The following is a 12,334-nucleotide window of genomic DNA, read 5'->3' as shown; positions in this document are numbered from 1 at the left end:
CGAACCGCAGTAGAGTTGGGTTCGCACGTGAAGGGGCCCAAACAATATCATTTGTAGAGAGTGGATTCGAAAGGCTAGGTCTTAGTTACCCAGTGGTGGTTCTGGTGGTGTTTATATGTGATTTAAGTGCTTTCACCCTTGGAGCCTCTCTTCTGGAGGTAGACTGGGAGCCTTTCTTTTTTGGCCAGTCGCCCCCCTCTATATTACTTATTTTTTCTTTTATACTAGTCTGCATTCATTTTCCTTCGTCCACGTGTAGGGTCGACATTTCCAAGACTGATACTTGTCCTGTCAATCCCAACCCAAAGTTGTTGGGAGTGGTTAATAAAGTTAAAGGATAAGGCTCTGTTAGGCGCAGAGATATGCATGGGGAAGATGGTAAAGGCAGCATTTCCTAGATATTTTAGATTTCCCTTCAAGCATGTCCCTTTACCGTTTTGCGCCTCTTCTTGGTGGATCTTTGGGTCAGCCGAGGACTGCACTGTCCTCGGCTGCTTCTCCGGGCCAATTGGGCCTTATTATTCTTGAGCTCGGGCTATGACCTTTTTCGGCTTAGGCCTTTGAACTCTCCATCAGCAAGTGGGCCTGGCCCATCAATTATTGGACCCCACAATTATAATTATGGTAAAATATTATTTTGGTCCCTAAACTTTACCAAAAGTTTGTTTTTTGTCCATAAACTTTAGTAAATTCCTTTTTTGTCCCTAAACTATAGAAAAGTTTATTTTTAAGTTTGTTCTTGTTTAGTTTAATAATTATGATGTTTTCTGGATGTATAGGAACATCAACAAATGATATATCAACAAAACTTTCACAAATAAGCTCAATATCCGCCAAAATCCAAGCTACTTCCAAACAACAAACTCTATCAGAATTTATGAAATCAACAAGTTTTCCAAAAAAATTGACTTGGTTTATACAATAATAGATGAAATTGACATAATAAATAATAATTAAAAAATTGACTCAATATATATATATATATATATATGAACTAAATCAAAATTATCCCATTGTTCTTCTTCTTCTATTTTATTTTTGTATTTGAATGACATAAAATGACTCCATTGTTTTTTTAATACGAAAATGACCCCATTTTTAAAAGGACTAAAAAGTGAGGTTTAGTTAAATTTTAGATTCAACAATTCAACTCAATGTATTAAATAAATGACAAACATTATAATGACGGTAAAATATTTTTTTAGTCCTTAAACTTTACAAAAAGTTCATTTTTCGTCCTTAAACTTTAATAAATTTCTTTTTTTCCCCTAAACTATAGAAAAGTTTTTTTTTTTTCATTCCTAAACTATTGAAAATGTTTTACTTTTGTCCTCAAACTTTAAAAAATTTCTTCTTTCATCTCTAAACTATTAAAAAAAGTTTTTTTTTTTTTTCATTCCTATTTTTGTCTCGAAACTATTGAAAAAAAAAATGTCTACAAAGTTTAAGGATGAAAAATAAAAAACTTTTTCAAAGTTTATGGATAAAAAAAAACTTTTGATAATATTTAGGAACCAAAATAGTATATATACACACAATTATAATAAATTTTATTTTTAACTCCAAAAAAAAAAATCACACTTTAAACTCCATCACATTAGAGAGAGAAAAAAAAACATATTCATTTGGATTTGATTTTTTTTTTTTAAATACTCAATCAAATTTAATAATTGAAATTGAATTTAGAACTACATGACATCCACTTCAAAATAGGCAATCACATTCACAACCTAAATCCCAAATACTTAAACGACGTCACATTTATTCCTTCAGAGGTTAAAGTTAAACCTTTAAACCCCGAATTGACACACACACAGGGACTAACAGATAGTATATACTCACAAACGTAAAGGGTTAGCGCTTGTGTGTAAACTGTAAAGGGTTATAGCTTATTTGATTTGAGCTAAAAGCAAATATATGCATTTTTCACTAGCCTCTCATTTGCTTTTTATCAGAGTATTAAGAATTCACAGGTTAAAGAGCATCAATTTAATCAGAGATTGAAAGAAGAAAATAAGGAGAAGCAGCCTATGAAGAAGACTGAACGTAAACGACAGTAGCCTATTGTTTACTTTTACTGTATACGACTTGTAGCTTTTGTGTTGTATAGGTTTAGTTGGTAAATAGCGTGCAAGTCACGTGATGTGCTTGTACAGCTGTTAGAACCCAATTAGCTGGTTTAAATTTTCTAAATTAAGTTATTTATATTTGTTATTTGAAAGTGTTTTAAATTTTGTAATTTTTTAAAGAAACATAATACATTTATATTCAATTATTATATAAGGTGAGATATTTTGTATATAAATAATGTAATGTATGATTGTAATTTGTTTTTAGTACTCTTTACAAACGATTCGTCCTTTATACATCTTGAATGATCTAAAGAGAAAGATATAAATAAATCAATTACTTATATTAGGAAAAAAAAGACTTTAATAACATTAAAAAAATGTAATTTTATAAAAAAACTTACCAACATTACATTCAAAAGAATAATTCTCAATGAATCATCTCTTCTTTTTACATAAAATTTTCCTTTCAAAGCATCACCAAACTGGATCGAAGTGGACCGAATAGACGGAGTAGACTAAATGAACCGAATTGGACCGAAATGGTCTCAATTGACTGAAGTAGACCGAAATTGACCGAAGTAGACTAATTAGATCGAAATGGATCTAATGGACCGAGTAGACCGAAATTGACCGAAGTAAACCAAAATGGACCAAATTAGCCGAAATGGACCGAAGTATACTAAATGGACTGAAAGTACTGAATTGGACCGATATGAAGCAAAGTGGACGGAATGAATTGAAATGTACCGATTGGACCGAGTGAACCAAAGTGGACCAAATAGCTATGTTAATGTGGCTCAGAAGAAGGTAGCAACAATAAATGCTACGCTTTATCTTTTAAATTATATATTAATTTCTTTGAAGATGAAAATATCACAAAATTAGACAACGATTCCATAATACGATTCCATGATAAATCCAAGATCTCACTCTTATATATTTTCCCTTTCTTCTCATCAAGGTTCAGATTTATTATTTGGTAGAGAATTGCGCAGTTGGTGACCCAACAAAGCTAACCCAGTCAAAGTTAAATTCTAAGACAAATTGCTATTTTTAATCCCCAATGTCATCATCATTTTTATGTGAGTATCAAGTAATGGGATTATGGGAGGGATTATCTAGCAAAAAAGAAGAAGAAGAAGAAGAAGAATTACAAGTAGAATAATCCTTTATGTAGTTGCGTCTACTATAACCTTTATCATATCTGCATTGTGGAATACCCAAACCGATTGTTTTGAGTTAATTAGGTTCGGTTTTTTAATTTTTTTTTTTAAATTATACCAGGTTCATTTTTTTTTTTTTATTGCAAAATGTTAGGGTCACTATGATGTTAATAGTCCTTTTTACATTTGTTATTAGTCGATCCGAACCAATTGGTACCTTTTTTTTGAGAACAAACCAATTGGTACTTTCAGTCTAATGATAAAGAACAATTATTATGAACGAACGTTATAAGTTGAAATTCTATTGTATACTAAGAGCCTTGTAACTCAATTAGTTGGCATCTCCTAGTGTTTCCAATGAAGAATTCCAAAATTAAAATATCTCATCTTCGCTATAATTACCAAGTTAATTTTATTCATGGAAATTGACTTGGTTAATACAATTATAGATGATTAATAGTAAAGAAAAAAATTTGCTAGATTAAATATATATGAAGTAAATTAAAATTACCCCCATTGTTGTTCTTTTTTATTTTATTTTATTTTTATAATTGAACGTTAGAAAATACTCCATTGTTAAAGGGCTAAAAGTGTGGTTTACTCAAATTTTAGATTTAACAATTCAATTCAATTTATTAAATAAATGACACACATTATAATAATAAAACTAAAACTATATATATACACACACAAGTACACAATTATAAATTAATTTTTTTAAACTCCCAAAAGCAAAAAAAAAAAAAAATCTTTAAATTCCCGCACATTAACGAGGGGGAAAAAAACATATTCATTTGGATTTGATTCTTTTATAATCCATCAAATTCAATAATAGAAAATTGAATTCGGAACTACATGAGCATCCACTTCAAAATAGGCAAATTCGTCACAACATAAATCCCAAAATACTTAAACGACGTCGCATTTATTCCTTCCAGAGATCAAACTTAAACCTCTAAACCTCAAATTCACACGCAAACTCCCATTTTCTTTCCCCTGCTTTAAACCCAAAACCCAAATGCGGTTGAATTGAAATTAAAAACTTTACAGAAAATCGCTGTTCATTTCTCTATTTCTTCGATACAACCAAAGCGCTCTCTCTCTCTCTCTCTCTGTCTCTCCTCAATTCCTCCGCCAAAAATTCAACAACCATCGATATCTCCAACCTCCAAAATACTCATCACTCCCATTCTCTTCAAAACTCTCTCTCTCTGAAAATCTCCAATTCCTCTCTTCTCTCTCTCTCTCTCTCTCTGCAACAACAATGGCTCAAGTCGTCGCCACCCGATCCATTCAAACCTCCTTACTCTGCCCTAACTCTCGATCCCTACAGCTCAACCCTTCAACTCTCGCCTCCAGAGTCTCCTTCGCACGTGAGAACAACAACACCACCTCCACCTCTCGCATTGTGGCAATGAGATCCGCACGTGCCGAGCCCGAGCTCATTCCCGTCTCACCCGAAGATGTACCAAAGGTCTGTGCTGCTACTACTACTACTACTACTCACCGTGTTATTGAATTATTGGAGGTTGTGAATTTGAATCTTTCTTTGCGATTTTGTTTGTTTAGAGAGTGGAGCAATTTGAGCACGTAGATGTTCAGGAACTGCTCGACAATCCGGTGGGGTCGATGTGGTTGAAGCCGATAGTGAGGCGAAAGACGAAGATCGTTTGCACGATTGGGCCTTCGACGAACACGAGGGAGATGATATGGAAGCTCGCTGAGGCTGGAATGAATGTTGCGAGGATGAACATGTCGCACGGGGACCACGCGTCTCATCAGAGAGTCATAGACTTGGTTAAGGAGTACAATGCACAGAGCAAAGACAATGTCATTGCTATCATGCTTGACACCAAGGCAAGCAAGTTTTTAATCGTTGTGTATTCGTTTCGTGTTTTCGGGTTTTATGTTTAGTTAGTACACCATTTTGCATAAGTGGGTTTTGGCATTTCTTGGATAAAAACTGACAATTGCATATTAACTGAATGTTGAGGTAGCTAGTTGTGATTGGTGCAACATTACTTTCACATGGGTACTTCGCTAACGCGACTTTTATTGTACATTCGTATTTTTCGCTTTTATGTTAAGTTAGTACACCATTTTGCACAAGTGGGTTTGACATTACTTGGATAAAAAACTGATAATTGCATATTAACTGAATGGTTTCATTGTGTAAAGTGTAAAGGAGAGGCTGTTTTCATAGAGCAATGTTGGGGACACAAAAAAGTTTGCAAATTTTTTTTAAAAAAAATTCCCGAGTTGTTAAGGTGGCTAGTTGTGATTGGTGCAACATTACTTTCACATGGGTACATCGCTGACACGACTTTTATAAATGTAAAATTTTTTGTGTCAAAAGATTTATTGACATTCTTTTCACAAGGGTATTATGAAGAACAAAATTTTAACATGCTATTTCACATAATAGTTACATATTTCCATGTGTTACTATATATTGATTATTAATATTATATTTGGGTTGGTTTAATGTCTTTGTTTATGTATTATTGGTTGTCATCAGGGCCCTGAAGTTAGGAGTGGGGACCTGCCCCAACCAATCATGTTGACAAGTGGGCAAGAATTCACTTTTACGATTCGGAGAGGAGTTGGCTCAGCGGATTGTGTTAGCGTGAACTATGATGATTTTGTTAATGATGTAGAAGAGAATGACATGCTTCTTGTTGATGGTATGCTATACTTGTCCTTTCTATTAAACAAGGACGTTTCTATCATCTAGACCATGGTCATTGATTAAAGTATCACTTAGAAGAGAGAATATCATTCATGCTCAAAGTTCTATCATTTTTTTTTTCAAATACTAGGATGTCATATATTTTAATATTTACTAAAGGATATTTATTGAATTTTTTTTTCACTACAGGATGAGGTTAAAAAAATCCTTGTCTGTAAGTCTTGCCAGATTCACAACCCTTTTATTTGATACATACATAGATTTTTGTTAATTTTTTTCTGAGAAGGTTTATTTAAATTTTGTATCAATAACTACAGACCAAAATATGCTGTACACGCACAAATACACATGCATCTTTACACACACATTTGAGTGGTATCCGCATGTTCTGTCACTTACCAAATTTTCTGAGTACTGAGATCAGACTATTGTATATGTGCATGCCTGTGAATATCACTGTGAAAGTTATGTTATATTCCCAAATATGAATTCCATATGCTTTTAGAAATGTTTATTATATTGTTGTGTGACAGAAAAATATCATTAACTACTGAATGGAATATGAGCCACCGTGTACCATGTCTCTCACACTGTTGATAAACATGTAATTTGCTGATATCAGTCCAGTGGGCTCTGCTTTTAAAGATTTTTAAGAATTTGTGACCGAGAGCATTTGAATTGGGTAAAAAGAGGCCTATGTTGTATGCTGAGATTTCACACTTTGTTTAAGATTTTAGAACCCGTAATACTTTTATAAGGGGTTATCAGCTTTAGTATTGTGAAGGGTTTCTGCCCATGGAATTCTCTTGAAGCACTTGAGATGAATTTTCATAACAAGTTCAAATTAGTACCTGTTTCCACCAGTTCAGACTCTTCAGAGCCTTTAAGAACCACAGATTTTAAGCTAACTGTATATTCTGTTGAGAGATGATTGTCTTTGGATTGCAAGTGTTATTAAAGAGGCAAGCTCTGTTCTCTGTATACCAGATCAGAATTAGGAATGATGTAACATTTCCTTTTATGACATGTGCACTGCACGGCTGACTCTTGATCTATGCTATAGGTGGTATGATGTCGTTGATGGTGAAATCCAAGACAGAAGATTCAGTGAAATGTGTAGTCGTTGATGGAGGAGAGCTCAAGTCTAGGCGTCACTTAAATGTTCGAGGAAAGAGTGCAACACTACCTTCCATCACTGGTTAGACCTTGAATCTTTATGCCCTCTGTACTATCCTACTGATTTGCCTTTTCCTCTCTCTCTCTCTCTCTTGGTGAGCAGTTACTGAAATTTTTTCATTTTCCAAATGGACATAAATGTTTATATTGGTTTGTTGCAGAGAAGGATTGGGATGATATCAAATTCGGAGTGGACAACAAAGTTGATTTTTATGCCGTCTCCTTTGTTAAAGATGCACAAGTAGTTCATGAATTGAAGAATTATCTGCAAAGTAAACATATAGACAAAATACCTTAATTTAAAAAAGAAATTTGAACATGCTTGTTGGGCTTCCCTGGAGTACCAATTATAATATAATTTTTCCATTTTCTATGGCAGGCTGTGGTGCAGATATACATGTCATTGTCAAAATTGAAAGTGCAGACTCTATCCCAAATTTGCATTCCATTATCACAGCATCTGATGGGGTGATCTCCCTAATCCTTGCATTTTATCTTCTAGTTGCTGCCCCATTTGATGGACAGTTATCATTTAGACCTAGAATTCCACCAGTTTTCTTTAATATTGATCTAAATCTGGCTTCTTACTTATCAATACAAAAATAAAAAATCTGGTTCTTGCCTGTCTTGTGTACTACCTGGCACCTGCTTGAAGTAACACATGCTTTTCCTATTCCAGGCAATGGTTGCAAGAGGAGACCTTGGTGCAGAGCTCCCTATTGAGGAGGTTCCACTTCTGCAGGTATTTTACTTTTAAGTTTTAATAGAATAGCAACAAAAGGGATGTCATTGCCTGTTTTGGTGGCCTTTTATAGGAACTTTTAAGAGGTCAAGTTGAGTTACTCTTTGACATTCAGAACATTTCAATATGAAATGCAGGAAGAGATAATCAGGATCTGCCGTAGCATGGGGAAGGCTGTTATTGTGGCAACAAATATGCTGGAAAGCATGATTGTACACCCAACACCAACCAGAGCGGAGGTATCAGACATTGCCATTGCTGTCCGAGAGGGTGCTGATGCAGTCATGCTTTCTGGTGAAACTGCTCATGGAAAGTAAGCTACTTCTTTTTGACTTTGTAGTCTGTTACTTTGGATTTTTTTTGGATAAGTAATTAATTTAATTAAAAACAGAGAAAGTGGTACCCAGTTACACTAGCTGTATACTGTTAGACACTAGTCTGTTACTTTGGATGTGATTGGAGATTTTTTTTTTGAGTGTAAGCATCATGCATAATGAGAAGTATTTACTTACTTCTGATCAATCCTTGGTGGGTACGGCGAGATTTGATGTTCCTGGAAAAATACCTAAGATTGAATGGTTTGGTTCCTTGCTGTCAAATTTTGTTCACTGCAGATTTGTGTTTCAGTGGCGTTGCTCAGGTTGCAATAGAGCAAGTAACATCCATATTGCTTACCAGCCACTATGGGCTTAAATAATATGGATTATTTTTGTGTAAACTTTTACACCTTAATGCACTCAAATGACATGATTTCACTGCCATGCAGGTTCCCTTTGAAAGCTGTGAAAGTCATGCACACAGTTGCATTACGGACTGAGGCTACAATATCAGGCGGTGAAATGCCAGCTAATCTTGGTCAAGCTTTCAAGGTTATTTTATGCAAATTTCATATATTTTGATGTTTCATGGAGTCTTTATCTGCACCGCCTCCCCCCCCTCCGAAAAAAAACCGATTTGATTTTTAACACTGAATACTGACTGGAAGTTTTTTTGTTGTGTGTAGAATCATATGAGCGAAATGTTTGCTTACCATGCAACCATGATGTCTAACACTCTTGGAACCTCAATTGTTGTCTTCACCAGAACTGGTTTCATGGCTACTCTACTGAGCCACTATCGGCCTTCTGGCACTATTTTTGCTTTTACAAATGAGTGAGTTTCTTCTATCCTTAAGTCCCAAAACTGTTACGCAATGAGGATACTGTTTACATGGGAGGTTATGATACAGTATTGCATATTGGACCTCATCATGCTGCAGGCATATTTTCTGTCTCTATAATATTTTTCTTTAGGCATTAGTCTACTCTTGACAGACTCTTAGCTGGTCATTGTGATGCAAAATCTGGCATAATAAATGTCCTATCTTGTCTTAGTTGACTGTATGGCTGAAAATATAGAACTGCTAAGTTCGTTAGTGTCTGGATTAATTACTGAAATCCAAAATTAACCTGGAGCTGGGAAAATCAAATTGTTTTCCTGAGATCAGCTAATTTTGAGAGTTTATTTCTATTAATTTACATTTTGTTTAAATGTCGTTGAGTCGGAAGTTCATGAATGAGGTCTATTGTCTGCTTGATGAGTTAATTGAGAGTTCGGAGAAAAGCCAAGGAATGTAAATCTAATAATGTGGCTGATCACATAACTTTGATGTCCATGCAGGAAGACTATTCAACAGAGGTTGGCAGTGTATCAAGGAGTCTGTCCTATCTACATGCAATTCTCAGAAGATGCTGAAGAGACATTTTCAAATGCCTTAGCTTTATTACGGGTAAAAGTTTTCACAAGTGAATTCACTTGCATCATTTGACTTGGGCAGTAATGAAGATGTACTGGTCTGCTCAAATTTAGCTAACAAAGATCAGCATTAAATAATACAATAGAATTATAAGTTCAAACTTCAATGTGTTTCTCTTTGAAACCCAAACATAGATGGGTTGTGGTGCATCTGGCTTTCAGGGTCAGAACTTCAACCTGGGAACAATCCATATTTAGATAGGATATATATATTATATAATAACCTTTGGGTTTGGCTTGCATCAAATGCTCCTGTGCACTGGACGCACATGTGTCCTACATGGCCATGTGTTGGTCCCGTATCTTGTCTTGTGCATAGGAGCATTGGATGGAAGCCTTACCCCAATAACCTTCAACATGGGCCCAATATCTCTTGCCCTGTGACATTTGTGCTTTTGCTTTTCCATGTATCTTACATGGTATACTTTATGACTGACCATGCTGTCCATTTGGACTGATGAATGACATTTCAATTTAGAGGGTATATCTCTATAAAAGACAACTGGAGATTTGGCACTCCCAACCTTAAGTGGACTATCCTTACGCAATCTTTATAGTTTTCTTGGAAATCAGAGCTTGTTGAATTGTGTAAGCCCATAAGGTGATGAATAGATGCTATCCATAATTCAACCAGTGTTCTTGCCATAGAGTGCTAGATTTCTCTGACAGCTAGATTTTCTGAATCCGAAAATTCAAATTAAATAGGTTTCATATGATCACATCTTCATCATTGTAATATACTTTTTTTTTTGGTTTTCATGTACAGAAGCAAGGGATGGTGAAGGAAGGAGAAGAGGTAGCACTTCTCCAGAGTGGAAGACAACCCATCTGGCGGTTCCAATCTACCCACAATATCCAGGTCCGGAAAGCGTAGATGCCTGTGATTATTTTGAACTGTCAGGGCACTCGAATCTGTTCTGGGGTTTCCCTCTGATGGATAGACGTGAATTTTGCTTGCATTATTATTTATGTGTATTTCATGGTTCCACTTGCTTCTCTTTGGTGCTTTGTTCTGTTTTGTTTTTGGTAGAATAATGCTTTTTAAATTTCCTGATATATGTTCAGAAATCTATAGAGCTTGCCGTTTTATCTTGTTAAACACCAACACAGTACTTAACACAATTTGGTCATCCAAAATATTAATCACAATACAATCACTATAGAAACCAGATGATATAAAATTCGATCACTAATGTCAACCAATCATGCAATGGCATAAAAACCAGATTGTTTTTAATAAACTAATATTTAATATATATTTTCTTGAATTTTCATTTTGTTCCGGTTCAAATAAAGAATATTATCTCTAACTTATTTTCTAGGAAAAAAAAAAAAAAACAATATAGAGTATATTCTCCATTTCCATGTACACGCTATATGGCAAATATAGTATATTCTCCATGTCCATGTGCATACTATAAGGCATCCAATATCCACTATGATTATAACAATGTTTCAAGTTTTCACATGGGCGTGTATCAAACTGAAGGAAATATCCAACCACATCCACATCTTTGATTCTTTGTGCTTGTTTTCCAGAAAAAATAAAAGGCATAGATGAAATCACAACACCGTGACTGAAAAAAAAGTCCAAGCCAAGAAAGTCAAGCTCAACATTCAAATTTATGTATAGAATCATGCCAAATAATTAATCCGTACTAGCTTAAATCCCAATTTATTTATTTTTTTCCCTTCATGGCTATCCGACCACATCCACATCTATAGTGTCATACAAGTCAATGTTATGAATACCGTTTTGGACTCTGTTTTGGTTTGTCTAGTGAAATAAAATATTTTTATACCGGCCGATTTTGGTGTACCGTTTTAGGGTGTTTTGGGATTCCTAAAAAATAATTTATATGTATTCTAGTACAACATAAAATTATCAATTCAAATAAATAAATAACTAAATATCGAATGATACAAATCATTTAGTCTTAACTCTTCAGTCTTAAACATCAATATAACATCAATTTAACATCACACAATAAGAAGATTTACAAGTCAATAACAAAATATCAAATAATACAAAACATTTAGTCTTAACTTTTAAGTCTTAAACCTCAATATAACAACAAACAGTAAAAAGTTTTATAACAAGTCATTAATCATTACATAAGTCCATAAAAACTATCAGGAAATGGACATTGAGGAGCTGCACTTAAGTGCACAACTCTTCCTGACTGACTATATGCCTTTAGGTACCTAGCAAGATCATCCCAATGAAGTGTTGAGCCAAGCTCTATGTCAAAATCTATGCCATCTAATATTGCATCACCTAGTGGACGTGAAGGTGACTGTCCATCCAAGAAATTGTTCCATACATAATCAGCTACATTTTTGGCATCCATTGAAGAAGCTAGAGAGTAGCTTCGAATGCCACCTCCAATTGAAAGTATCACCTTAATTCCTCGGCTTTGGCAATATCTTATGCAAGGGCTAACCATGGTGCACCCATTGGAAGCTGGGTTACAATGACCTGCAAGGCTGATTTCTGGGGTTCGACCATTGCCAAAATGGTTCAGAAAAGATATGATTACATGGGAATATTTTCCAGTGGCGCATGTTTCAGTTAGAGTTCCTTCATAGCCACTCTGACCCCAGTAAACGGCAATGCCACCAGCTTGAGAGGTTCTGATGAAAAGACTAGGATGAGGAGAGGAAGGAGTAGAGCCGTAGGCAGAGGAATTTCAGCCAT

General features: G+C 34.8%; 1 protein-coding gene and 1 pseudogene across 4 annotated transcripts in view; one reads left to right on the top strand and one right to left on the bottom strand.

The window, feature by feature from the left end:
• Positions 1-10,735, top strand: part of LOC126700534 (plastidial pyruvate kinase 2) — a 54,117-nt gene extending 43,382 nt beyond the window's left edge. Inside the window, exons 2-13 of one of the 4 annotated variants that reach the window (XM_050398731.1) lie at positions 4,535-4,709; positions 4,805-5,092; positions 5,754-5,919; positions 6,988-7,122; positions 7,262-7,372; positions 7,480-7,568; positions 7,780-7,842; positions 7,980-8,155; positions 8,609-8,711; positions 8,846-8,994; positions 9,502-9,610; positions 10,403-10,735. In XM_050398731.1, the coding sequence (XP_050254688.1) occupies positions 4,535-4,709; positions 4,805-5,092; positions 5,754-5,919; positions 6,988-7,122; positions 7,262-7,372; positions 7,480-7,568; positions 7,780-7,842; positions 7,980-8,155; positions 8,609-8,711; positions 8,846-8,994; positions 9,502-9,610; positions 10,403-10,510 (1,672 nt within the window). In that variant the 3' untranslated portion in view covers positions 10,511-10,735. The remainder of the gene's footprint in view (positions 1-4,534; positions 4,710-4,804; positions 5,093-5,753; positions 5,920-6,987; positions 7,123-7,261; positions 7,373-7,479; positions 7,569-7,779; positions 7,843-7,979; positions 8,156-8,608; positions 8,712-8,845; positions 8,995-9,501; positions 9,611-10,402) is intronic. The other 3 variants (XM_050398732.1, XM_050398730.1, XM_050398733.1) reach the window with 3 other exon arrangements.
• The window catches only part of LOC126700535 (acidic endochitinase-like), a 27,040-nt pseudogene extending 14,706 nt beyond the window's left edge, over positions 1-12,334 (bottom strand).

Source organism: Quercus robur, chromosome 9 (assembly GCF_932294415.1).
Source record: "Quercus robur chromosome 9, dhQueRobu3.1, whole genome shotgun sequence".
NCBI classification, from domain to species: Eukaryota; Viridiplantae; Streptophyta; class Magnoliopsida; order Fagales; family Fagaceae; genus Quercus; species Quercus robur.
This window is presented reverse-complemented; position numbering and strand designations above follow the sequence as displayed.